At 35.0% G+C, this 27,676-nt stretch overlaps 1 protein-coding gene across 5 annotated transcripts in view; it reads right to left on the minus strand.

Annotated features, from left to right (window-relative positions):
• LOC150102970 (axin-1-like) overlaps positions 1-27,676 on the minus strand; it is a 261,055-nt gene that overhangs the window by 127,776 nt on the left and 105,603 nt on the right. For all 5 annotated transcript variants that reach the window (XM_090398570.1, XM_090398571.1, XM_090398572.1 and 2 more), the window contains one exon: positions 4,231-4,383. In XM_090398570.1, coding sequence (XP_090254696.1) covers positions 4,231-4,383 — 153 coding nt within the window. The remainder of the gene's footprint in view (positions 1-4,230; positions 4,384-27,676) is intronic.

Genomic DNA, 27,676 nt, shown 5'->3' on the forward strand with positions numbered 1-27,676 from the left:
CACAGTTCTGGTAATTTCAAGTATTGTTCACAATCGGCCAGCAGATCGGTGCCGAAAATTTAATCTGACGCAGATACTATTAATAAAAATACGTACTTTAAGAAGAGCACAGATATCAACGCTACTGCTACATATCAAACTGTGCTACAGGTGGGATGTGAATTTCATTGACACCTGTCAATGAAATTCACACCCTGCTTACTGAAGGTCTGAAATAGTTTGAAAATTTTCTATGTTTGGTCTCTAGAGCAGGACTTTGGACTATGTAAAAAAGTAAATAAAAATAAATAAATAAATAAAATAAAAAAAATACTTGGCCCACTACATGCAAAAAACCTTGCATGTAGTGGGATTCACATAAAAACAATGATGATAAAAGATTAAAAGTCATGTGGCTGGAGGGATCACCCAGTTAAACAAGGCCCATTATTTTTATCAGAGAACAAGGGTGAAAAGCAAACAGTCAGCTAACAGAATAATCTCAAAACTCAACACCAGCAGAATTCAAGCTAGTCAACAATAAAACAAGAGGGGTATCAGTGGAAAAGAAGTGGAACTGGCATTGTTTTTCTTTTGACTTCTTCCGTGGTATTTTGATCCAATTATATCTGTTGTCCTAAATATATGTCACAATCTACTTGTTAAATTTTATCACTGATTATCAGTATCTATGAATATCATCATTATTCATAGATATTGAACATAACTTGGGTCTTCTCAGCATCTATATCGATCACATCATGAAGTGGTATTAAACCTGATATCAGAATTGAAGATGTTTATCTCAGCTCTTTGCAGGATGATGGAATGTACTTAAATAACTAAAGAATTCCTTAACTAAATTGAATAATATTGTAACACATATGGCATGAAAATAAGTAATAACTATAAAAATAAACAGGAACAAGAAAACTTCAACTGCATTCAGAATGGAAAACCTATAGAACAAAAATCATTTCAGCACAATTTTTAGTGAGGATGGCAAAATTAAATATGGAAATCAACAACAGAATTAGCAAAGCTGATATGATGACAAGTCAAATGGATAAATGTTTATTGAATAAAAGAGAAATTAGCTAGAACACTAAACTAGTAGTATACAAGACAATGTTCAAGCCAATTTTAACTTATAGATATGAGAGGTGGATTAGAAATAAAGTAAATGATCAAACGGTGAATAACACAGATTATGACAGTTCTTAGAAAAATTAAGGGAGTGAACAGATGACATCAGTGGCAGAATCATATTAAAAAGGAAGATATTAAGAAGCCACTGGACATTATTAGCATTTAGGAATGTGTGAGCAGAGAATCACTTAAACAGAATGGGAAAAGAAAGATCAGCAAAGTAAGTGTCTGATGCCAAGATGATAGGAAAAAGACACAAAGGAAGAATAAGATGATGCAGTTAGAAACACCTGGTTCGGATCAAAATACGTACAAGATCTGACAGTGCTGGAATCTTGCAAATATGAAAATTTGGAGAAAAATTGGTGATAGGAAGTATGTAATAATGGAAACTGTTCATGTATTACCATTAATTTATGATGTATGTAGTGATCTGTTATAAAAATGTTTTTCCTAAATCTGGCAGAGGTTCTGTTTGAATAATTCTGATAGCTCACTTGTATTTATTAAAAATCAGACTGACTGGTCTATAGTCATTTATATCTAATTTACAATTTTTCATGTGTAAGAGGACTATCATTGATTTTAGCTATGGTCTGGTTTAACTAGTTTCACCAGAATAGGTAATAATACGGATGTTGGGCAGCTGTTGCTTGAGTTACTGTAGATCTGGCAGAAATGGGAGGCATAATGGATGCTAGTTCTGCTGAACAATAGCCATAGAAATATCTATAGAGAGCCTGTAAGAGAAGTGTCATTAATCTTCCTAAAAATTCTTGATGATGTTCAGAAAAGGGCAGTTTGGTTGATTAATGACACTTCTCTTAGGTGCACCAGTCCAAACATGAGAACAGTATTCCAGGGTTGGTCAAATCTGGGATTGATACAGAGTAAGTAACTGTTCAGTAGAGAAGTAAGTACAGTCTTCAGTGGAAAAAGGATGCCAAGTTTTTTTGGAAGCTGATGTTGCTATACAAATTATATGATTATGCTAGGAAAGGTTTGAAGTAAGAGTCAGTGAGAAGAGGCATTTACTCTTGACAGTTGAGCGAGGATAGTCAAAAATAAGTGCAAAAGATAAAAAGCTTTTTTTTTTTTTTTGTGAGAAAACAAGCAAAACTATGTGTTTGAAAACATTGAAGTTGACCAGCTGCTTTCACCCCAGTCAAGATACTAATTATTACAAAAAAGAGAACCATGATCTTATAAGTTCTATTTCTCAATGGCATTTCTGAAATTTTCAAATTAACTGCTCATGTAAGTTATTTTACATGGAAAGAAAAAACGTACAAACGACTACGTGAAACTGCAATAGATCTTCTGGCTTCCCACTTTAGCCAATGACAATTAGACAAAAGCCTTTGTCACAAATAATTAAACTTACTTTTAATATAGCTGCAATATGCATGTTATATGCCTGCTATTTGGTTCCATGGTCCAGGCACATTAGATACATTTTTTTTTAGAGCTTTAAACAATCAGTATCCAAAAATACAATTTTCGTATAGAAAAACAATCAAATTATTATCTACATTCTTAGACACATTACTCAAATCACTGTCAGATGGTTCACAGCTTTTCTGGACATGGACACACACACAGCAGGATATATAAACAGTCATGCCATTACAATGTCCAGCAATATGGTATCCTTAAAACATTGCCATATGGAGGCCAGAGATGTTTGTTGCCATTGACACAACTCTGGTCACAGAATTCAATTATCTATGCCACACATTTTTTTAGACAAACATTGTTTTTGGTTTGTAGAGAAGAGTTTCACAGCTTTATTTACATCACTGAAATCAGACAATGGTCTTGCTCTGTATATCATCTCTGTTTGACATCAAATTTATGTTTCTCTATGTGAACAGATAATTACATTATCCATTTACATAGAGAAATATTGCCAACTTCCCTGTTTGTGCCAAATGTTGGGAATATAATTTCTTTTACATAATGATCATAACTTCTTTGTTCTAGAAGAATTCTATTCAGATTTCCTCGTGCTTTATGGAGCCTACCTTGTTTCCAATTACTCTGAGCATACAGTAGTTCTCACTAAAATATGAATGCTTGATACATAAAGACTTGTCCTACAATAATTTAGCAGTCTTTTTTTTTTTTGGAGAATAAAGTAGCTGCCTTTTATCAAAGAATAGATGAAGTTCTTCCATGATAAATTCTTTCAAGAAAGATTAAACTTGCCTCCCCCCCCCCCCACACCTCTTTCTACTTCTTTCTCTCTCCAGTTAGTGTTCCCAGTTTCCAGGCAAGCTGTGCATAACCACTTCTACTACAATGATTACAGTTATAGGTTTTTTTTATATGATATATATTTGTAAACTATTATATGATATAGCATAAAATAATACACCTATTTAATATTCATATATAGCTCAAAAAGAATTACATCAAAATAAACAGGTTGGCTACTTTAAATATACTTTTTTTTTTATTTTTATATATTGCTATTACTCATCTGGTGGTTTTGGTAATACTCCTACTGTCACCATTATGAAATGTGAACAATTAAAAAAAAAAAAAAAAAGTTTTATTCTTTATAAATGATAACCCCAAAGTGGTTTTTCATCCTACAAAATAGACAAACCAGCCAAAGCCAATTTATATGTATCTACTATACTAGAAAAAAAACAACATTAATAATTTATGATTGAACAAGATTTCTACAAACAGCATTTTTCATAAAACTTTGAGAATATGGTTATTTCTATCATTCTTATACACTTTGGTTCAATAAAGTTTCACTTTTGTGATGCAGTTTATCATTCACCAGACCTACTAATGTGAGATCATATTAAGAGTATATAGTTCATTTTAGAGATTAACATAAAAATTCATAATATCAATGAAAATTCTTCTCATAACTGATTTGTACAGCATGAATTTTTACATGGAATTATTAAATTTATTTCCTCTCCCTGAAATAGTCATCTTCAAGTTATACTATATTTGAATGCTACACATTATTTAACTATTAAGTAATGAAATATTACTTTAAATGTGATCAAAAATGACAAAAGCTACCAGAAAATAAATAATGAACTAATTTTTCTGGTGTTTTAAAAGTGAAATACTTACGTGCTGATACTATCAGTCAAAGACAGTGTATCATCCGTGTGTGCATCCGATGAAAGGCTCTGTAACTCACTATCTTGTGCAGATGTTGGTAAAAAAGCAGAATATTTCATATGACAAGAGTTTGTTACCCGAGAGGCTGAATTTAAGTAATGTCTAGAAAAGAGAAAAAAAAAAGAGAGAGAACGAGTGAAGTGAAATCAGTTTATAATCATATCAACTGAAACAAAGTGAAATTTGTTAATTAAAATTTACATAGATAAAAGACAGAAGAAACTTTGAGCTGTTAAGTTAATTTTGACAAGCATTTTATCCTATTCAACTCCAAAGATAGCAATGCATCAAAACAAGCCCTACCTCCTGCCTGTCAGGCAGTAGTAAATCATTGCATTTCAAAAGATTTAGACCTATTGAGACCTGTGGTTTCAGGAAAGTCTCTTCGATGGATGACCTGATCTTTTTCCCAAAAGATTGTCCAAAAAATTACTTCCATGGAAACTATATGGAATTACTTATTTGGGCAATCTTTCTATTTGTATTCTTTTAACATAGTCCATCCAATTGTGTTTATATTTCTTTATTTTCTCTATTACTGACTCTTGGTTTAAATGTTTCATTATTTCTTTTATGATCAAATAAGGTATATTTTGCAGTTTACTCATAAAATTCATTTCAGGCTGCTACTGCTCTCTTTTTATTTTATTGTCCAAATTTCACTTCCATGCAGTAGTGACAGTATAACTAGTTGGAAGTTTTTTTCACTTGGTTATACTATAAAGTAACTATTTATTATTTAATTAATTATAAAATTAGCTATACTATAAATTAATACCATACATTCCTTGACATCTTTCATTTATAATATAGCTAGGGTATAATGAACTTTTAACCTAGTCTGTGTTGGTACAAGATTAGGTTCAAACACAGAATTTTTTACACCTGTTATTTTTAGCTATTCTGAAAATTTCATATTCATATGAAATAGTGATCGCTAAAAAAAAATAAAAATAAAATAAATAACTAGCTCAAAATTTTGTTATTTATGACTATGTTGATTTTTTTTTCGACCAAATAAGTAACTAACACTGGGTTTATAGGTTGTAATAATTATTTAATAAAACCTACTAGTTTTGTCACTTAAGCGAGTGGCTTCATCTGGATTAGGATGAAAACACAAATATAGAAGTGTTAAATATGAATCATTACATAGCTAAAAACACTGTATATGTAGAAACCATTATACACAAATACAAGTAAATCAGAAACACGTGGAGCTAGCAACATGATCAGTCATTGTTCAGAAAGTGTGTTTGCCCGATAGTTTGCAGAAAAATTGAAGTCCGATATGTTTAAAGATCTGATGAGAGACTTCCAAATGTCATACAAAATCATTCCTTGGTTTCTGTTGAGAGTACCTTGTGAGTGGATTACCATCATAGCCTCTTTGATGTTGCGAGCACTGAAGTTGTCTTTTATGTAAGGCATGGAGCTCATGTCCCATTCAATGTTGTGGTGAGTGTGGAAAATCAAACAGTAGTGATTTTCAATTGAGATGATCATTCCAAAATATTTGGCTACTTCTTTTCAGTTTAAAAAAGCTTGCTGAAAATGATATTCAGAATCTGTAATTATCACCTGGTAACTGCAAAAAAGAGGAGTGGATTTCACATTAGATGACAGTATAATACCTTCAAATCATTTTCCTATTCTATTATTATTAAGTGGGGTTGCCATAATTAAACTTCCCTATTCAGAGCCTTACGTAGCTTGATCTAACAATCGGAATGTCACCAAATGTGGTAAGGAGACTAATCAGGACATGAAAAGAAGGCTTCTGCAACAAAAATTTGTAGTTCAAAAAGCTGCTGAAAGGGGTATTATGCTGTTATAGCCAGCAAACTGAAAATATGCATGAAACAAAGCTGAACACCTGTTTTTCTGGCATCACAAGAGCTATAAAATAAAGGGAAAACTTCACAAAACGTATTCCTATTGATAGTCATGTTCAACACACACCTCACTTATTGCATGTTACTTGTAAATCTTACCTTAAACGACTAAAATGCCTTAGTTGCTCTTCCCTATTCAGAGCCTTATGTAGCTCGATCTAACAATCGGAATGTCACCAAACGTGGTAAGGACATGAAAAGAAGGCTTCTGCAACAAAAATTTGTAGTTCAAAAAGCTGCTGAAAGGGGTATTATGCTATTGTAGTCAGCAAACTGAAAATATGCATAAAACAAAGCTGAACACCTGTTTTTCTGGCATCATAAGAGCTATAAAACAAAGGGAAAACGTATTCCTATTGATAGTCATGTTCAACATGGACCTCACTTATCGTATGTTACTTGTAAATCTTACCTTAAACGACTAAAATGCCTTAGTTGCTCTTCATGAGTTTAGAACCCACCAGAACTTGCATAAAGGTTTCAGTTAATGCAGTTAGATTGATGATTTAGAAGTTTGAAGAAACAGGATCTTTGGAAGTTCAACATGGCTGAGGACAGAGACCAGTGCCACTGCAGCTGTTGACAGATCACATAAAATGTTATTAGTAGTAGCAATGTTTATGGTGTTGATCCTTCTTTCTATGCCGTTGTATATTCTAGCTGTTGACTGACTCCACATTTGAACACAGAGAAAATTTATTTTTAACTGCACCACTCTATGTTCTAATTTGCATAAGCAACATTGTGAAATTAACCATCAGCTAGCACAATATTGTTATCAACTTAATTCAGGCCGAAATTCTCTTTATTATATATAGGGTTCCCACTAAGATTCGAACTATTTTAATGAGCGGTGCAACGAAAGAAATCAGGCAAACACAAGATTCAACTTAAATAAAAATATTTAATGCTTTAACACATAAATTTACATTAAAACAAGGATTTCTAGTAGGGATAATACAATTAAGAATGAATAAGTTCTCATTAAGACATTAGTAATTTACTCAGCTGAGTATATCATTTACGATTAGAATTTATGCACATAAATTCCACTCTTCTTATTATCCAAGATTCTAAACACAATTTACTCTAAACAAAGCTATCATTCAACGTACTTCAAATACTGATTCAGTTTAATTATTCAGAACAATCACAAAGCACACATCATCAGACATTCATTTAACAACCTTTAAGCTTATCAATCTAACACAACAGTTCTCAGAAAGTTCAGTCTCAAATTTACATTACATTCTCACGTAACAGGCTTCTTTATATCACACATTCAAATATGAACTATTAATCCAGAGATACTTCATTTATTATGTTTACGAGGAAATGTTTCGCTATATCACACATTCAATCTTTAACTGTTAATTTCAGCAATATGAACTATATCATGTTCTCCAGAAACAAGCTTCACTACTTCTCACGAGGCATAGAAAAGATATCCTTACCGGTATAAACAGTATAGCTTCCTCATTATCGAGAATCCTAGAAACACTCCTTGGTTCTTGAATACTTTCACTTTGAGAGCACACAAATATTATAGAATCCTGGGTTTCAGTAACTGATTAGTTAACTCGGGAAAAATTTATCTTCTTGCTCGTAATTGCCTAACTTTCAATATTTCTTACCCATTCTTATTATCCTTTCGTCCAACGCTATCCTTCTGTGAGGCGATAGGAATTTATAAAAGAATAAGAGCTCAAAGAAAGATAAGTCAAAATACAGAGTGGTTCCCAGTCCTTCCTACTCCATTCAACCCCAGGTTATTCCTCTCCCCCTTTTTCCACTGTCTTCTTTTTCATGTACTGCTCATGACATCCTACTCTTCTTTCCTGCCAAAATCTGGTTCTAACTGCTTTTGTTGATACCAAACTGGCTTCTTGTATACTGTACAGTAACTCACGCTGGCTAAAAATAACATAATTTCTCACAACAACCAATCAAGTCTTATTTTGAAGAATTACTTGGATGCATCACATTTTACTAATAGCATAATAAGATTGCATATTTTACAAATTTGATCACTGTATCAGTAACATTAATCTCATAATAATAAGCGACATTTAATACATAGTTTTTACAACTGTACTTCATATAAAATTAATAAATGAACAAATAAATATTAAGAACCATAACTTGAAAGAAATCATATGAATAGCATACTATTAACAAGAGATTATTAGTCTGATGAGCAAATTTGGCTTAGAGAATGGCAGATTATGTTGGACTCTGAATGAAGTATTAATAATTTCCAATTCTCCTAATTCAGAATCCAATAATGGGGTAGCACAGCAACTGGATATGCCTTATTCCACAGTATGGAAAGTCTTTCACAAAAATTATTACATTTTATCCATACAAGATCAGCCACATACAGCATTTGCTCTGATATTTCTGATCAAATTGAAAACTGGCAATGCTTGACCTTGGAAAATTCTGTGGGGAGATTAGGCATGTTTTTATCTGAATGGGACTGAAAACACCCAAAATTGTCGAATTTGGGCTTCTGAATGTGCTGCAGGAACTCCCATTACATTCCCCAAAAATTACTGTTTGGTGTGACTTCACAGCAGATTTTATAACAGGACCATTCTATTTTGAGGACGTCATTCTGACAGGACCAACAACTTGTTCCATTACCACACATTCTGTGTGGTAATGGAACAAGTTGCTGGTACAGTAGTTTCTACAGCATCACTTCACAAAAGAGAGAGTGATTAGTCGCTTTCCAATTGAATGGCTACCTCACTCGCGATATGTGATTTTCAGTTGTGATGTAACATGAAGGCTGTCTATCATGGCGGTGTCTTGAACTTGGCAGCCTTAAAGGATAACATTCTGAAAGAATGTTCGTCACTGACTGTGACGAACATTCTTTCAGACATGTTACATTCTGCTTTGAGAATGCTGTGTGCAGGATGCAATTTCTGGTACATGAGAACAGTAGCCATATTAAACCAGGTCCTCTTTTGCATGGGTGAACTCAATGTGCTCGAGTTGTGCAACAGGTTTGTGACAACATTTACCCTCCAGTAACAGTAATTACTGTGCTAAATTAAATTGATATTAAATGTTTTATTGCTGTTATCGTAATTGCAAAAAATAAAAAGGCATTTTAATGTTTGTTTGTTTTTTACATTATACAGCATCATATTCTCTTTATTAGTGACTTTTCAAACAAACTTTTTCCTTCCCGCAGAATCCTTCCTCCCATGGTTTGATTGATCTCCCTACCAAATTTGGTGACATTCTGGTTGTTAGCTAGAGCTACATAAGGCTCTGAATAGGGGAAGTTTAATTATAGCCAACGTGTATTAAACAGTTGCAGATAGTTGACATCCCTATCTAACTCGGTTTTTATTTCTCTCCAAGACAGTGGTCTAGAGTTCAATCATATTTGTATTGCATTATTCTCAATGTATATAATATAATAAGTTAAATAAAACATTTCCACTTATCTTATCAAATTCTTTTTGAAATCAATAACTGTGATGTGATGTGCATTTCTGGCTCTATTATTTCAGAAAGCTGGGTTTTTCCATGAGCATCCTTTATTAAAACCATTCTGTGCTTTTAGAATAGTCCTTGGCATAATTTGCAATTTTTTTTTTTTAATTTAATATTCTGCTATATATTTGTAACCAATTCAGAATACTTCTATGAAGTTAGACAAGCGGTAACAAAAACAGATAAACTAAATAAATAGCAAATACTTTTTCTTTAAATACTTTTTTATAAATCTGAATAAAAATTGAGAAATTCTTTTGCTTTAAGTTCACTACTTATATTTATTGTTTCTCTAATAAACTTCAAATTGTCACTTCAAATTCTGATATTGCATTGGATTTAGTCTAATTGATATCACGTTCTAAATTAGAATGTGATATCAAGATATTAGAACGTGATATAAACGAATAGCTGTTAATAGTATGTTTCTTTTTTATTTTATTTTTTTTAATTTCATATTTTGTTTAAACAGAATGGGGGAGAAAGGTTAGCAAAACAGATGTTTGATGCCAAGATGGCAGAGAAAAAAAAAAAAAAAAAAGGACAACTCGATGGATTGATTCAGTCAGAAGTATTCTAGAAGATGAAATCTATATGACAATATTGGAGTGCTGACAGGTAATAAGCCTAATCTGGAGGAAGATTGTTGATATGAGATTAGTAATAATGTAAACTTAATCATGTGGTGACATAGTATCCTGTATATATCTCTTGAAGATACATATAAGGAAATTGATGATAATATTTTACTTATGAAATAATGTTCATTTGTTCTTTGTCTTTAATTCCATTGATTCACTTTGCCTTTCACACCACTAAGTGAAAAAAATACAGTGGTCCCTTAACTACTCTTGTTCTGAGTTCTATGACCCCAATTACCAATAACCACCCATTTTCAAAACATTTGCTCATACATTAATGACAACAGGGCTTGAAGGGAAAGGATACAAGATATTGTAATCCTCTCAAGAAGGATCACATGGTCTCTCGTCTTCAATCCCACTTTCACCTCCATTTCAGTGAACCTTGGAGCCTGAGCAACCAAGTGGAATATTGGGTCCCAACCTGAGGGGCAGATGAGGAGAAAATTCTTTAGGACAAGTCTGGAAGAATTTAAGTTGCAAGTTTAAGCCGACCTGGTTGGTCGAGTGGTTAGCATATCCGCTCTCCAGCAAAAAGGCTGTGGGTTTGAATCCCGCTGTGGGCATGGATGTTTGTCTTTGTTTGCAGTTGTAGTTGGTGAACTGAATGGTGCAGACAGAAATGTTGTCGAGTAGGTGCTCTCCCTCGATGAGTCTTTGAACTCCCTGGAGGTGTCAAGTAATAATAATAATCAAGTAAGTCCCATTGCCAAAGTAGGCTGTGGATGGCTGGTATCCAACCCAGGTGATTTTTCACTTAATCCAAGGTCTCAGAATAGAAAATAACCCAGACAGGTCAATGGACATGAGCAGAATAAGAAAAGGGGGAAAAAAATTATAAAAATAAAAAAATAAATGAATATCTGGAATGATGCTACTTCGAAAATGCAAAATATTCATCACAAATAACCCAGAACTAGATAAAACCTCTGATGAGTAGTAATAACAGAATCATAAAAAAAGTTCAGATGAAACAAATTATTACATCTACGTATATAGCAGAGTTTAAAAAAAAAGAAAAAAAAGACATGGAAATAATGATCATTATTTATCAATCAATTAAGGAAAATAATACACATTATAAATACTGGAATGAGAGAGAATTCTAGAACTAAGATTATAAATAAGTTATTGTTTCCTGGCAGTAATTGTCAGGAAACAATAACTTATAAGTTATTGTTTCCTGACAATTACTGCCATCTGTGCTTCATAAGAAGAAGGGAAGGGGGATAACAATGCCTTTTATTCACATTTCCAAAAAAATAAATGATAGGATAAACCCAAATGACTGTCTTAATAATGGGAGATTTGTCATAGTGGGGGGAACATTCCATCTGATACAAATAAAGGAATGTAGGCTCAAAGATTTCTTCACGTATAATGACTTAATTACTAATCCACCCCCCCCCCTTTTTTTTTTATCAGGCATATGGATTGCCATAAAAAATACTTAGGAAACCTAAAAAGTATAGTAGATTACATAACTAATAGGAAAAAAGTTAACATGATACATGATGGAAGAGTATTCAGAGAAACAGAAATAGAATAAAATCATTATCTGATTTTAAATTAACTAAATCAAAGAAAAATTCAAAGAATCTTTTACAGTTCAACTTTTAAACCACAAAAGTACTAATTACTTCTATTTGGCAAAGGCTAAATAGTGATAATACAGAAATACAGGAATAATTTAAAAATCACATCAGGTGAACTAACAATGTTGTTATTATTATTATCTGAGACTGCCAGGAAGTCAAGGACTCATCACCATATATCGACCAGCTGTCATAATTTGCTTAAATTCATTTCACACTAGATGCACTCACTATGCCTAAAGGCAAACTATTCCACTCATTCACTGCTCGGTGAGAGAAAAACCCAGCTCTTATCCCTTTCTCCACATTCCATAAAACTTATAATTTTCATCAGATGATATCCTATAACACCCATTCAGAAGTTTATAGACCGTTATCATATCACACCTCTTTCTCCTGTTAACTAGAGTCTGTAATCCACATACTCTCAATCCATCCTCATAAATCTAAATCCCATAACTCTTCTTTGCACATTTTCCAAAGCTTCTTTATCCCCTTGGAACCCGGAAGACCAAATATGCGCACAATAATCCAGGTGTTGTCTTATCACGGGCTTAATAAAGAGACAAAATAACTTCCTTATGCTTACATGTCAAGGTTTGCTTCAACATTGCAATTATCCTCTGAGCTGCATTTGCAATTTTTGCTATGTGACCTTTGAACTTCATATTCTTATCTGCTATTATCCCAAGATCCCTAGTCTCGCCAGGTTTTATGGCATAACCATGCTACTATAATATGCTGTTGATAATCTTGTCACACAAAAGTGCATAACTTTACACTTACTGACACTAAACTGACAACCCTTTTTGTTTGCCCAAATTTCCAGCCTATTCAAACATTTTGTAAGTGCTAGATATCAGTAGCATTGCTGATTGCCCTGCCTACTTTGCATCATCAGCAAACAATTACACATCTCTTGTTAGACCCTCCCTAATGTATAGACTGAACCCTGAAGTAACACCACTGGTCACCTTAAATCTGGCAGATTCACACCCCATACACCACTTTTTGATATGTCTGTCAACCATCCACTGATCCAAGTCAAGAGCTGATATTCCAATCCCATATCTCCAGTTTATGCAGCAGCCTTTCAAGTGGTATCCTATCAGATGCCTTAGCAAAGATCAACAGTATCAGTGTATCCATTCCCTTTATCCAACTCGGCTGTAATAACATTGTTCTAAAATATGAGCAAATTGCTAAAACATGACCTTCCTTTAGTTAACCCATGCTGTTCCTTGCAGAGTATAGCATGTTTGTCTACCCATTTCTGTATGTGAGTTCTTACCAACTTTTCTACATTCTTCACTACCACACCAGAGATACTGATAGGTTGGCAGTCAGACATATCAGTTTTTGTACCACCCTTGTACAATGGAACTATCATAAATTCCTCCCATTCCTGTGGTATCATTACTGAGCTGAGACTCAAGTTATACATACACATGAAAGGCCTAGCAATTTGGTTGAGCGTTCCTTAAGCAAATGTGCTGATATTCCATTTGTGCCTACTGACAAATTCTTATCCAGGTTATGCAACAGCTCTTCAACCTCATTTTCATGCAACTCCAAATCCTCATCCAATGCAGTAGCACTGTGCATTGTATTACATACACCTGGCTGATATATCTTAGCAAAGTGAGTACTCATTAACTGAACAATCTCATTAGCTTCTGTCACTAGAGTACCATATACATTCAGTAAAGTTATTCTTCCACATCTATTTCCATAATTATTTTTCCATCTTCATTACAAATTGTGCCTAAAAAAGCAGAAGTGTTTTTCTTGTTTTACAGGTTTCCGGTCAGAATGCAGTTCATGTTTGCAATGTTCTTGCCTGTTATCATAGTCTGTCCTTTTACTGCTTATTTTGATACCAAATTTATTGCAGAAGTTACCAATTTAGTTAGGAAATCTTCCAGACTTGTACAGGATTTATTTAGGAGTATAACATCATCTGCATAAAATAAAGAGCTATGATTAACATCTCCAAGTTCTGATAAAGTAATTACTACTACTGAAAATAATTACTACAAACATCTAGAATGTCTTTATCTCCAGTTTTCATGTTATATTTATCATCTTTCATTCCTTTCACGGTACTCTTTCCTTTTCTAAGCTAAAACCAAAGATAAAAAAATATATTTATTTAACTCACTAATATTTCACTGGTTTTTTTACCAAGGTTTTTAATCATCAGAGCACAATGATGACTGTAAGAGGCACACATCAATAAACTAAACAACTGTAGAAACAATTTAAACTGTAACTGATAGCTAACGTCTTTACATGTAACTGATACCGAAATGTCTTTACACAGCATCCTATATGCATTGGATAACTACAAAGTTAATTTAGAGAAGTCCACCTAATTAGATCTTAAAATAATAGTCTCCCAGATCTTTGGTAAATGAATACAACCATGAGGTTGGGAGAGTGTTTCATAGCAGATGAAAATAGCCTCTCAGACCTGTAACAACAATGTAATATAGATGTCCCCCCCCACACACATCTGATCCTACATGAAATAGTATCCACATCATGGTCTCTACCAATCCTGACTTGCCATACATGCAATCTTGGATGTAATTTTTGTGTTCTTCAAGGCAGATGTTAACTGATTTACCAGCCTACTCAAAGTAAGCTAAAGTGCAGGTGCAAGACTTAACATGCTCAAAGAAGTTAAGATGTAGTTGATCTTTAGAAGAATGTATGATGGTAACTAGCTGAATGAAAGGTTTGAAAGTGGCATGGAGATCATATGGGATGGGAATGGTTTTGCTGCGATCCTGTGTTTGGGTGTTGGAAGGATAGGGGTGCATGCAATATTTTATCTATTTTATATGGGCTGTAGTCATTGGCTAAAAAAAGCATTGCTGAGGTCCCCAAGTTCAGTTTCAAGGGCCACATCATTTGAACAATGAGCAAATAGCCTTAACTCTGTAAGTGTTATGATGATGCCATACTGTTGGGAAGGGTAGTGGTGGTGGTGGTGCAATTGTTTATATAAATGCCTTTCAGTAGGAGTGAGTTTTCTGTAAATAGAGAATAATAATGAGTCATTAGGAAGTTGTGGTGCTAGTGTATCTAAAAAGGAAAGAATTATTGTTTTTTTTTCCTATGGTAAAGTTTATTTTAGGCGTGACTGGAAAATTGGCTGCAAGATGTTTTCACCATAAAAATTTAAACCAACAATCTGGTGACCTTATCAACTAGCTGACAGTCTGCTTCCCTTCATCTCTGATGTCATGATTGGCAAATTTGGGTCATAATATTAGATGGAGGCAAAAGAAAGGCCAAGCACCCCTATCCCAACTGAAAGAAGTGGATATATAATTCCAGATGAGTATGAATTTCTAGAAAATGGCGAGCAGTTTTTATTATACGATAGTGGTGAAGAGAGAATTTTAGTGTTTGGCACACAAACTGGATTAGATGACCTTGAAAATAATAAGGATTGAGCATGCGACAGTACTTTTAAATGCAACCCAAATATATATTATCAGTTATTCAGGCTACATATAGTAATAGGAAGTATTACCATTCCACGTCTTTTTGCTTTCATCATCATTACGAACCATGGGCTCACTGCCCGTTGGTGTCCTATGCCTCCTTCACTATCTTCTTCCACCTTCCTTTATCCAGTGCACAATGTCGCAGTTTCTGTACACCCAATCCCCACCAGTCTTTTATGTCATCTATTAATTCTCTGCATGGTTTACCTCTTCTTCTTTACACCATCCATAATACCAAACATAAATATCTTTATCTTCCGGTCCTCACTCATTCTACAGATGTGTCCAAATAATTGCAGCTTCCGTTTTATAATCTTCTGCATTAGATTCTCTTTTGGTTGTATCTTCCGATAGAGCTCTTCATTTGTAATTTTCTGTACCCATCCTATTCTTAGAATCTTCATGTAACAAGTTCTTTCAAATGCCAAAATTCTTTTTCTTGATTCCTTATTTATTACCCACATTTCAGATCCATACAGTACACCGCTAAAGATGCATGTTTCCAGTACTTTTTTTTTTGTTTGCAGGCTGATCACTTTACTTTTCCAGATGTTATCCATGGCCTTCAAGATTTGATCCTGATTTTTATTTCTTTTTTACAGTCTAAATCATATGTCACTTTACTTCCCAAATATGTGAATTGTTCTACAATTTCTATATCAAATTCCATCCACTTGTATCTTTGGTTTTCATGTTCTTCTTGCCAAATACCAATGTCTTCGTTTTTTCCAAGTTTACTACAACAAGTCCAAATCTCTTCTCTTCCTCATTTAACAGTTTCAGTGTTTTTTGTAGTTCTCTTTCGTCTTCTTCAATAAGCACAGTATCATCTGCAAATCTCAGATTGTTAATTCTCATCCCATGCACTGATATTCCTTTTGCATCTTCCTTCATTTTATCAATTGCTCTTTCTAAATGTGCGATGAAAATGCATGGTGATATTGGGTCCCCCTGTTTGTTCTAAACTATTTCCCCAAATCATCACCTATTCTAACTGCTGCAACTGCATTCTGATAAACATCTTTTAATATAGTATTAGTCACTAACATCGATTTCGCCCACTTCTCTGGCATTTCCCCATTTTTCCATACCATATTACATAGTTGGTGCATTTCTGTAACCATACTTTCGCCACCATATTTAATCATTTCTCCAGTGATGTTATCGTTACCAAGACTCTTGTTGTGTTCTACTGCTTTTTCTACCTCTCCTCTTAAAATGTCCATATCATACTCATTACCTGGTGTGATTTCTACTTCAATTCTTCAGTCAGTTTCCCAACTATCTAAATCTAGTTTTTCTTCATATAAAACTCAGTACAATAACTTTTCCATCGCTTTACAAGTTTATCTTTATTCATCAATACTTTGCCTTTTTCATCTTTAACTGTGGTCTATTTTGGTTGCCACTTCTATTAATGGTTCTAATCATTTTGTCACCTCCCTAGTTTTATGCTCTCTCCATAGTACTGTTCTATATTATTGCATTGGGCTTCTAACCATTTCAACTTATCCATTCTGACTGCTTTTTTCATCTCATTACACTTTCTTCTATATTGCTTCTCTATTTGTTCTGATTTTTCAAATTTATCTGTTCTGATTTTATCTTCAAAATTCTTTTCTCCTATACTAACTTCAGTGTTTCTCATTTAATCCATTTCTTCTTGATCTTCTCTTCTTCTAGTATCTTCTATCGCCTTCATTACTCCTTTCACTCTTAGATGCAATTTTTTTTTTCTTTGTGTACACTTTTAAGTTTCTCCTCTAAAACACTGTTCTGTACCTTCTTCCTATTTCTGCTTCACTTATTCTTGATGTATCGCTTCATTTCTGATGATGGGGTTTATATTTTCTTTTTAATTTCAACTTGTTTGCAATCACTAAATTATGATCTGAGTCTATATCTGCTCCTTGAAAAGTTTGACACTGCTGTACTGATGTTATCCATCTTCTTTTAATCATATTCTTGGTTTTACCATCATTTGATCACCACATCCATTTTCCACACTGCTTTTGCTGGAATCATGTGTTACAGATCATCATCTTGTGGTCCACAGCAAATTCTAACATTTTTAAACCTCATTCATTTCTTTCTCCGAAACCATATTTTCTCACAACTCTTTCCCAACCATCATTATCTATTCCAACTTTGGCATCGTTTCTATCCTCTCTGTCATATCTTTGTAAAATAAGTCAATATCCTCAATCTGTGTTGTCAGATGTGGGTGCATATATCTGGACTATTGATATATTAAATGGTTTTGTTTGAAATCTTGCTGCTGTGATTCATTCACTAACTGGTTTAACTAGCTCTTTTGTTAAGAAGAAAGCTAACTCCTGCTTCATGCTTGGTGTCATGCCCTGACATCTCCGCCAGTGCTAGTATATCATACCGATATCTCTTCATTTCCCCGTGAAGTAAATCTAGTTTTCCTGACATTCAAAGCATCCATACATTCCATGTTCCTACTGATAATAGTTCTGCTAGTTTCAGTTTCCTTTTGGTATCCCACTTCTTGATCCAACCCTGATCGCTTGATTGGTATCATGGACCTTGTTCATCCAGACGACGTGTGAGCCGGCATATTTTAGCTGTTGATTGTTTAGGCATCAGATACGTTTTTCTTTATGGCCAGAGCATCGACACTCATCTGACAGATCCTCCTCCTTCATCCAGGCTTAGGATTGGGCATGAGACCCCTAAGGATCCCATAGCGGATTTTTGCTCGACTTCCTGGCAAATCAGATTAACTTACAGCAGATCAGTGCCTTAAAGGGCTTACATTCATCATTAGATCCCGAAACATTCATGGTTGACTTTGAGAAAGCAACTATCAATGTTTTTTCTAACATATTTACACCAACAATTATAACCGGTTGTTTATTTCATTTGGCACAAAATCTTTATCGCAAAATTGTTGCCATTGGTTTGAAGTTACGCTATCAAAAAGATGCTGAATTCAACATGAAAATTAAATGCTTTATAGCATTAGCATTTCTTTTAATGAGGTGATGTTACTGATGAATTTGTTGAATTGACAATCCACAGCAAAAAGTTAATTATTTATGCAGCATCTCCTTTTCATTTGCACAATTTTTAAATGATTTCATTATGTTATGTATCACTGACATTCATCTTAATAAAGATTTGCCTTTTTAATGATTTCAGGCAAACCAGCCCAGTGAACACACACGTCTTATAGTCATAAAATACTTACTGGGCAAGGAATGCAATGGTGAACCACCTTGTTTCATAATCACTTCCCTGATTAAGTAACATACTGCTACCCTACTAACCATAAGGTTGATAAGGACTACACACACATTTCTATATGTCTGTATTTCATTTTCTGCTCAGCTGTTTAGCTTTCCAACCAGGATCAAGCAGATACTGATCATTATTATTAGCTTTGGTCTTTGGAGAAATGATTTAGAGAAATATCATCCACTGATTACTTACAAAAACTAATGCAAAATGTCTTACAGCGAAAATGTTTGCAGCAAATTTTCCTAGAACCTATTTTAGGATGTTGGCTGTTAAGATGTGCCAAAAATATATCTGATGTAGGATCATGAGACCAAATAGCAAACACATCATCAACATATTATGTATCTATCTGTATCTATGCCAGACTAGAAAAAGCTTTGTTAAGAGAACAAATTCACGAGACACGAAAGAACTTAGCATCGACCCAAGCCAAAGTGTTACAACTGAAATTTGAACTATCCAGTTACGTTAATCAGGAAATTTGGAATATTCTAGACAGAATCACAGACGACTCGGCCAAGCACCTACTACTCAAAAACAAAGAGCACTTAATAACAAAGTTTCAAGCGTTAAAACTACAGGAAAGCACAAGACAATTCCGACGCCATAACGGAAGGAGCAGCCAATCACCCAACAACACAGTTAGGAGCAACCAACCACCGTTGGACCGCTGTCTGGTTATCAACCCATCGGATTACAACCTCACACAAGGTGAACTCTTGCTACTGGAGAAAGGTTTAAATTCGCCATTGCTCCGAGGTCAGTAAATAAACTAGATATAATTATCATATCGAGAAAGGTTTAAGAATCCCTCCCCGCCAATGTAGCCGACAAAATACGGATGGAAACTGCCTGTTTACTAAATTCAACCAAAAAATTAAGCAGCAACCTAAACAAGCGAATAAACTAGCCCTCGAATCCCTAAAAAATAACCGTGACATTATTATCACTAAAGCCGATAAAGGGAACGCCACTGTTGTTTTAAATCGGACAACCTACAATGAAAAAATGAACCATTTGGTATCGGACCACAACACCTACTAAATGGTAAATTACAACCCCACACAACGTAGCAAAAAGAAAACTACTGAACTACTTAAATCAGTTAACACATGGCCAGAAGAAACAATCAAAAAATTAATACCGCAGTATGCCCGTGCACCCAGAATTTATGGCCTACCAAAAGTACACAAAACAAACACGCCATTACGTCCTATTGTGGAAGGAATTGACAGTCCGAATTACTACTTAGCCAAAAAATTAGCGGCCACACTCAAGGAATTGGTTGGTCATTGCCCTTCCTACATAAAAAATACACAATTCATAAACAAAATTAAAAATATTACACTCAATGACCAAGATCTATTAGTCAGCTTTGACATAGCTTCCCTTTTCACCAATGTCCCAATCAATGATACTATCCTACTCTTACAGAACATATTTCCGCATGACATCATGGCCCTCTTTGCCCACGTACTCCGCTCCAGATATTTCATGTGGTAAAACAATTTTTTACCTTCAAAAAGAAGGTACCGCCATGGGCTCTCCACTCTCCCCCAATAGCGAACTTTTATATGGAAGATTTTGAGCAACGAGCTCTAGAATCGGCGTGCCTAAAGCCCAAAATTTGGCTCAGATACGTCAACGATATTTTCGCCATTTGGCCCCACGGCCGCCAAGCACTAGATACATTCCTTAGCCACCTGAACAAACAACACAAACGCATCCAATTCACCATTGAAATAGAAAAAAACAACTCTCTTCCGTTCCTAGACACACTTGTCACACATCTTCCTTCAGGCTGTCTCTCCTTCTCAGTTTACCGCAAACCCTACACACACACAGGCCAGTACATACACAAAACTTCCTATCACCACCCAACACAAAAACTAGGGATTATAAGCACCCTTAAACACAGAGCTCAAACCATTTGTTCAACTGAACAAGCTCTTAACCATGAATATGAGACCATCAAACATACCTTTATAAAAAATGGATACAGTATAAAAACCATTCACAAGATCCTCCACAAAGATACCACTAATAACAAAAAAGATTTCTAGAATGCTATTGCTATATCATATGTTAGAGGCATTTCAGAAAAAATAGACAGAACACTACACAAATACAACATCAAAACCACCTTCAAACCCCCGACAAAATTAAGACAACAACTCAATTCTTCCAAGGATCCCCTGCCACACTTAGCCCAACCAGGGGTTTACAAAATAGATTGCACATGTAACATACCGTACATAGGGGAAACAGGACTAACCATCCCAATCAGAAAGGATGAACACAAACGTCACATAAAATACCTCCATTTTGGAAAAACCGGCCTTTCTGACCACACACTCCAAACATACCACAGAATTGACTGGAAAGGTACCAAGTCCCTACACCGCACCAAAACCTGGTTCAAGCAGAAATTCAAGGAAGCATGTGAAATGCTCAAACATGATCCGAATCTGAATAAAAATGGTCTAACAATTCCAAGAATGTGGAGGACCCGTCTACAACCTTCATAGCAACCACAAAGAAAAATCTCAATACAAGACCTAGTGAAGTGTTTTTTTTTTCCCTTGAACATTCAATAGCAACCTGTACAAATCCAGAAGATAATCGTAATATAACTGTATAATTCCAGAAGAATCCTAGTACATGAGGACTTTAGCAGATGTTATTGTAGTTTTTATTTTATTTTATTTTTTTTTCCCCACTAGAGGGGAGGCTAAGAAAAAAGATTAGTTAACAACGTAGATGTAATTTACTTGTATAGAGTGCAACAGCATGTAGCTTGTTCTTATACTTCTGAATGTATCCTTCTGAAGATGACCTCAATACAGAGGTCTAAACGTAAAGTTATTATTTTATTATTAATCAGTAAAATAATCTTTTTAACACGTGTGTTTTGTTTCCCTAATATAATTAATATGAATCAACATAACTCAGTCAAACTATTGATTTAAGCTAATGATGATGTGGTGTTTTGTGTAGTTCATGGATTAAGCAGTGGAGATGGAGAGGTAGAGTAGAGTGCCTTCCCTCGATGAGTCATTGAACTCTTTGGAGGTGTCATGTAACGTAATAATAATAAGTGTGGCTGTACTGAGTGCTTGGTTTTTAAAATATTCCATACAGAAGTCAGCTAGAGGAGGGGACCCATAGCAGTATCATCCAGCTGCTTGTATATTTTTCCTTTCCATAAGAAATATCCTGCAGATATGGTGAATCTGAATAATTCAATTATGTTAGAAGTGAAATGTGGCTTAACGAGGTTAAGGATCTCTGTCAAAGGAACATTAATGAAGAAATATCGAAATTTACCATGATGTCAGAAGCTGTCAAAGTTATATTTTCTATTAATGTTTTAAAGTGAAGAGAGTTATTAATTGATGAGGGAAAGTTGCCTGTAAGAGATGAAAGTGATTTGGATAAATGTTTGGTCAGTTCGCAGGTGGGACTGTCTACTATGGGACGAAGGTGGTAGGTTGTAAATTTTAGGACCATATATATCCGGATTTGAGTTTTTTGGTAATTTCTTTGAGACAAGATGCAACTTTTTAAAAAAATAATTTATATACTATTTTCCTTTGAGAGTTTGTAGGATTCCAATCTACGATATGAGAAGTAGAGGAGTCTTTAAGAAGATTGTTCATTTTTCTGTTGTAATCTGTTTAGTTCATAATAACAGTACTATTTACCTTATGGCTTTAGCTACAATTTGTTTGTTTCTATATAACTTTTAACTGCTGATATTTCTTTAGGTGAATGTTTTTCTTAGGAAGACTAGCCACATCCAAATGAATGTCATTAGCCACTGTAGTTGTAAGATCATAAATAGCACATTCTATGCTAGTCATAATTTCCAGAATTTGTACTTTTTGGGCATGATGGCAAAATTATGACCACGACTATGTGTATTGATGACATCTTCTGTGGTGTCTGCAATGATAGATTCACCACCACATGTTGTCATGAAGCTATTCCTGACCACAAATACGACAAGAATGCATAGTAGCGAATCTTTCTTAGCGTCAATCTATTTCTGGAGGAAGACCGTTTGTATTTAAACATATAACTTTTTAGATGCACTGGCATGGTTTTTATTTCCAACAGCTTTTTTGTTTGTGGGTACATCATAACTAGGTAAACAATTAATCAATTAAAAAAAGCACACACACATATAAATAGCCAATCACTGAAGCACACTTTAATAATTAAAATTGTCCTAATTGTCCTAAATAGCCAATTACCACCAAAAAACTGGCAAAACGCCAAAATGCTATGATCGTCCCCATCTTCAAAAAAGACGATTGTTAATGAACATAAAATATATTCAAGTCTCTTAAAGATTAAATTAACCAAATATTATGAAAATATTCTTTGGAGAGGTACAAAACAGTTTCTGTAAAGGCCCTGCACTGACAGCATTTTCATTCTCAAACTCCTGATAGAAAAAAAGAAAAGAATTCAATTTAGAGACTCATATATTATTCAATGATTATAAATAGGCTTTTGATAGTCAACTGTAATAAGCTACTGGAAATTTAGAGATGACAACATTCCTAACCAGCCAACTAAACCAATTTTCAATATATATACAGGGTGTTCGGGATAAATTTGACATATTTATAATTAATTATATTTTTCCGTAAGTTACATGTATTAACACACACTTCTCTTCATTTAAAAGTTTGGACCCTTCTTCATTCATATACAAGATGTCAGAAAGGATGGATAGCTGGAACCCACCTGAATCATGGAAGAGAATAACTTGTATCATGATGATTCGTGCCCGCCATCAAAATAAGGATATTACGACTGCTGCCCAATGCTCCCTGAATACAGTAAAAACAATCAGGCACGAACTAGAGACTTGCAATGGTGACTACGAGGATGTAGCAAGAAGAAAGATCCCTAGCAGACGATCTGATTGCGTTCTTACAGCAGAATTCCTCGCAAATCTGCAGGAACAGGTGTTGAAGAACCCTGGCATTGGAATTCGGGCTTTGTTCGTGGAGTTGCTAACTGTAGTCAAGCCCTGGATAACAAGGGTAGCCAATGGTAGGCCGTATGTATGGCAGCAGGATTCGGCCCCTTGCCACACCTCTGGGAAAAGTCAAAAATGGTTGTCTGAAAATTTCTACGACTTCACCAGTCCAAATGTTTGGCCTCCAAACTCCCCAGACCTTAACCCCATGGATTATTTTGTATGGGGCGCAGTTGAAAAAGACACCAATCGCACTTCCAGTAATACAAAAGCCCAGTTAATGGATAAAATTAAAACAGTTTTTGCGGCCCTTCCCAGGGAGACTGTAGCATCAGCTTGTTCGAGGTTCCGAAGCAGAATTGAAGCAATGATCGATGCTAATGGTGGTTATTTTGAGTAAATCTTGTTGATAGTATTGTAATTAACTCTGCCTGTAATGTTTTTTTGTCAATTCATTAAATTTAATAGATACAAAGAAGATTTTCTTTTTCCTTACGAAACTGTCAAATTTATCCCGAACACCCTGTACACACACACACACACACACACACATAACAATAACCAAATTCAAATAAAGATAGCTGCACAAAAATCTGAATCACAGAACATAAATGCAAATGTCCGACAATTATGTAGTCTATCACCACTCCTCTTTAATATCTATATTAATAATATTATAAGAGAGTGGAGGGAAACAACCACAGTTTTGGTATTCACATAAAAGATTACACCAACATTGATACAATTTTATTTGATAAGGTTCTAATTGAAGATAACGAAGATTCACTACATTGAGCAGCCTTTTCATTAAATGAAATATCAAAAATATGTAATATGGAATCTCCACTTCCAAAAACACAGTCATAGCATTTAAAGGCTGAGACCCAATTAGAAGCAAAATTTGCATCAACAATGATGATATTATAGAACAGGTTAATACATTCAAACATCTAGGTTACCACTTATTTCATGCAAGAGAGAAAGACATGCAACATAACCAATCATATAGGAATAACAAAAACTATCAATCTCATAATATATCAAGTTGGAAGTTTTTTCCCACTTAGACTATAATAAATTTAGTTTAATCCTTTATCCAAGTGTAAGCAAACAACGTTTGCACCTGAAGTATCTTCAGGACTGAGGCAACTTGTGGTAAACATGGACTAAGCTCTCATCACTTGTCTCAGTATCTCCCATAATGCAAAGCACATCTCCTTGCAGACATGCATTAAGGGAAGGACCTCTGGGTCTGGCTCCCACTGACGAGACCTCAATAAAGGTCGAAACCAGTCTGCGTAGTGGCCCTTCCCTTAATGCATAGTATTATATATGTCTGCAAGGAGATGTGCTTTGTGTTATGGGAGATACTAAGACAAGTGATGAGATCTTAGTCCACCTTTACCACGAGTTGCCTCAGTCCTGAAGATACTTTGGGCAAAAATTTTGTTTGCTTACACTTGGATAAAGGATTAAACTAAATTTATTATATATCAATCAGATATTGTTCAGAAGCCTGGACCATACAGCTTGAATATAATAGACTAGACTTCAAAAGAAATAGCGATATCTTAAAAGAACTTGAGGTGATATCTGTCTTAGACCATATCGTCCTTTATAGAGTGAGATGGAGACAACATTCAGAAAGAATGAATGAAGACTCCCCAGAGAGAGAGAGAGAGAGAGAGAGAGATTGACCTCAAGAGAGAAGGAACAGAGGATGGCCTTTGAACAGAAGGGAAGAGACTGTAACAGGCCACTAAGCCTGTTACTGGAAAGGAAGAAGAAACTGTTCTAATGTTTGAAAATCCCAAAACATTTGTACTCTGATTGCAACCTCTTCAACTGTTTGTCATATGCGACACGACCTTACTGTAACTTTCTTTCACTTTTGTAGTATCCGGATGACTTATCTTATTATGCCACATGAAACCAGACACAAAACTAATGTTCTTTCTTTCTAACTGAAAACAAACATGAATCTTTAATAAATTTACAGAAAATGGGTCAAACGTTGATGAATGTGCAAAAGCATACTTTTCTGTTTAACATCTTAAGGTGTGACATCTTGTGGGTTCAATGTTTGACTCCCAGGTATATACATACTTGTCACTAATAGTAGTATCAAATTTCACTAATTTCAACTGGAAAAAACTCCATGCTTTGGAGAATCATGGTCAAGTAACCCCCCCCTCTTTTTTTTTCTTAAATTTCCAAAAGTAAAATCATGGAAATGTGGATGTGGAAGTCATGGAAAACAGAATCACATTAAACAGATACAAAATAGCACTCTGATATTTGTCTGCCAGCTACCTTCTTAACTATATTACTAACTTCCTTTCCATTACTACCAACTTATGTACTAAGATCCTAAATGGTAGTATCCTGTTTCTCCAAAGTCTAGCAACATCGTGATTCAACTATTTCCTTTATTCCACTGAAATGTCATTTTACTGGAGAACATATGCAAGCCACCATAGCACAAACTCTGCTTCATAAATACAGTCTAGCCATAAATACTGTTACAACTTGAACAGTGCATAAACCTTTAATCTATTAGTAAATCATTTACAGCTTTCTGCTTATACAAACCACATGTATAATGTGCATATAGCAGAACTCAATGTTTGAAATGTCTCCCTTTTGCCTTCATGCATGCCAGAAGTCTATGAGGTCACACATCGATGGTGACATGCACATCCAACAGAAATGTTGCCACTGCTTGCTCCAAATCAACCTTCAGGCTGGCACTGCTGTGGTGACATTTTTTGCAGGCTTCGAGTTTCGTCCATAAGTTCAACACATTCAGATTGGGACTTCTTGACAGTCACACAAATGGTGATATGTGGTCAGGCACATTCGCCTCCAGCCATTGTTTTGCAGTCCTCGCCTTATGTGCAGGGGCTGAGCCCTGTTGGAAGGTCCACAGCCTACAATGAAACAAGGTGTTGTTTAAGGGATACCACTGGTTCCAGGATGGTGTGTGTTGACACACTTAGGCAGAGGTTTTGTTCCCCCCCCCCTCTCGAAGAAATGCAACTGGGATACCCCCGATACATCATCCTGACCAAACCATCACTGACACGGGGTGATGGCCTATCTGAATCCTGAGTGATATGGCACCCACTGTGCAACCGTCCCGTGCATATACTTAATCGTTTTGCCAGTTAAAGGGCTCTTCAATGGTGAAAATCTTTTCATCTGTAAGAGGATATATCTATGACTGTTGTTTGCATACCACCAGAGAAGTGCCTTTGATTTTTATCACTCTGCTGCATAAGTTGTAATGTTAGGAGGTGCCCAGTAGAACAACAATAGGCTCTCACAACCAGGTCATCAATTAATACATGTGACATCATTCTCTGTGAAACATTCAACTCTTGTGACATCACTTTCAGCATTCTCACAGGATTACAGCAGAGGCATTGCCTTCACAGCCCTCACAAGCTGTTGAATCCTAATGCAACATAGTTGACCTGTTCTTTGGCAGTCATACATCTTCTGTATCATTATAATGGTTAATAGTCTGATATAGAAACTTTTAGCATGTTGAAAATAACAGGTGGCTGCATTCCAACTTTATGAAGTGCTATTACAGTTGCATGACTCTCATAATCTCTTCCCTGCATGTTAAACTCGTACAACTAGACAACTCTCTCTCTCTATGATAAACATGCAAATGTTGGCAGCACACAGCACCACTAATGGAATCGGGATTGGCAATTCTGTAGGCAGCACAGGGTGTGCTTTCATATACCTTAACTACACCTCTTGAGATTCTAATTGGTCTAAAATTTGTTACCTGTCTTACAGCCTCTTTTATGTAATGGTAATACTTTGCCTCATTTCCACTCCCTTTGCCAATGCTGTCCTAAAATGCAGTCCAGGAGACTGTTTCTCTTTGCATTTTCTTGAAGCAAATTGGTTGATATCTCAATTCCATGGCTGGTACTCACAGTGAGATGTCTTAATA

This window comes from Typopeltis vanoorti, chromosome 9 (assembly GCF_054136105.1).
Source record: "Typopeltis vanoorti isolate ZY-2024b chromosome 9, IOZ_Tvanoo_1.0, whole genome shotgun sequence".
NCBI classification, from domain to species: Eukaryota; Metazoa; Arthropoda; class Arachnida; order Uropygi; family Thelyphonidae; genus Typopeltis; species Typopeltis vanoorti.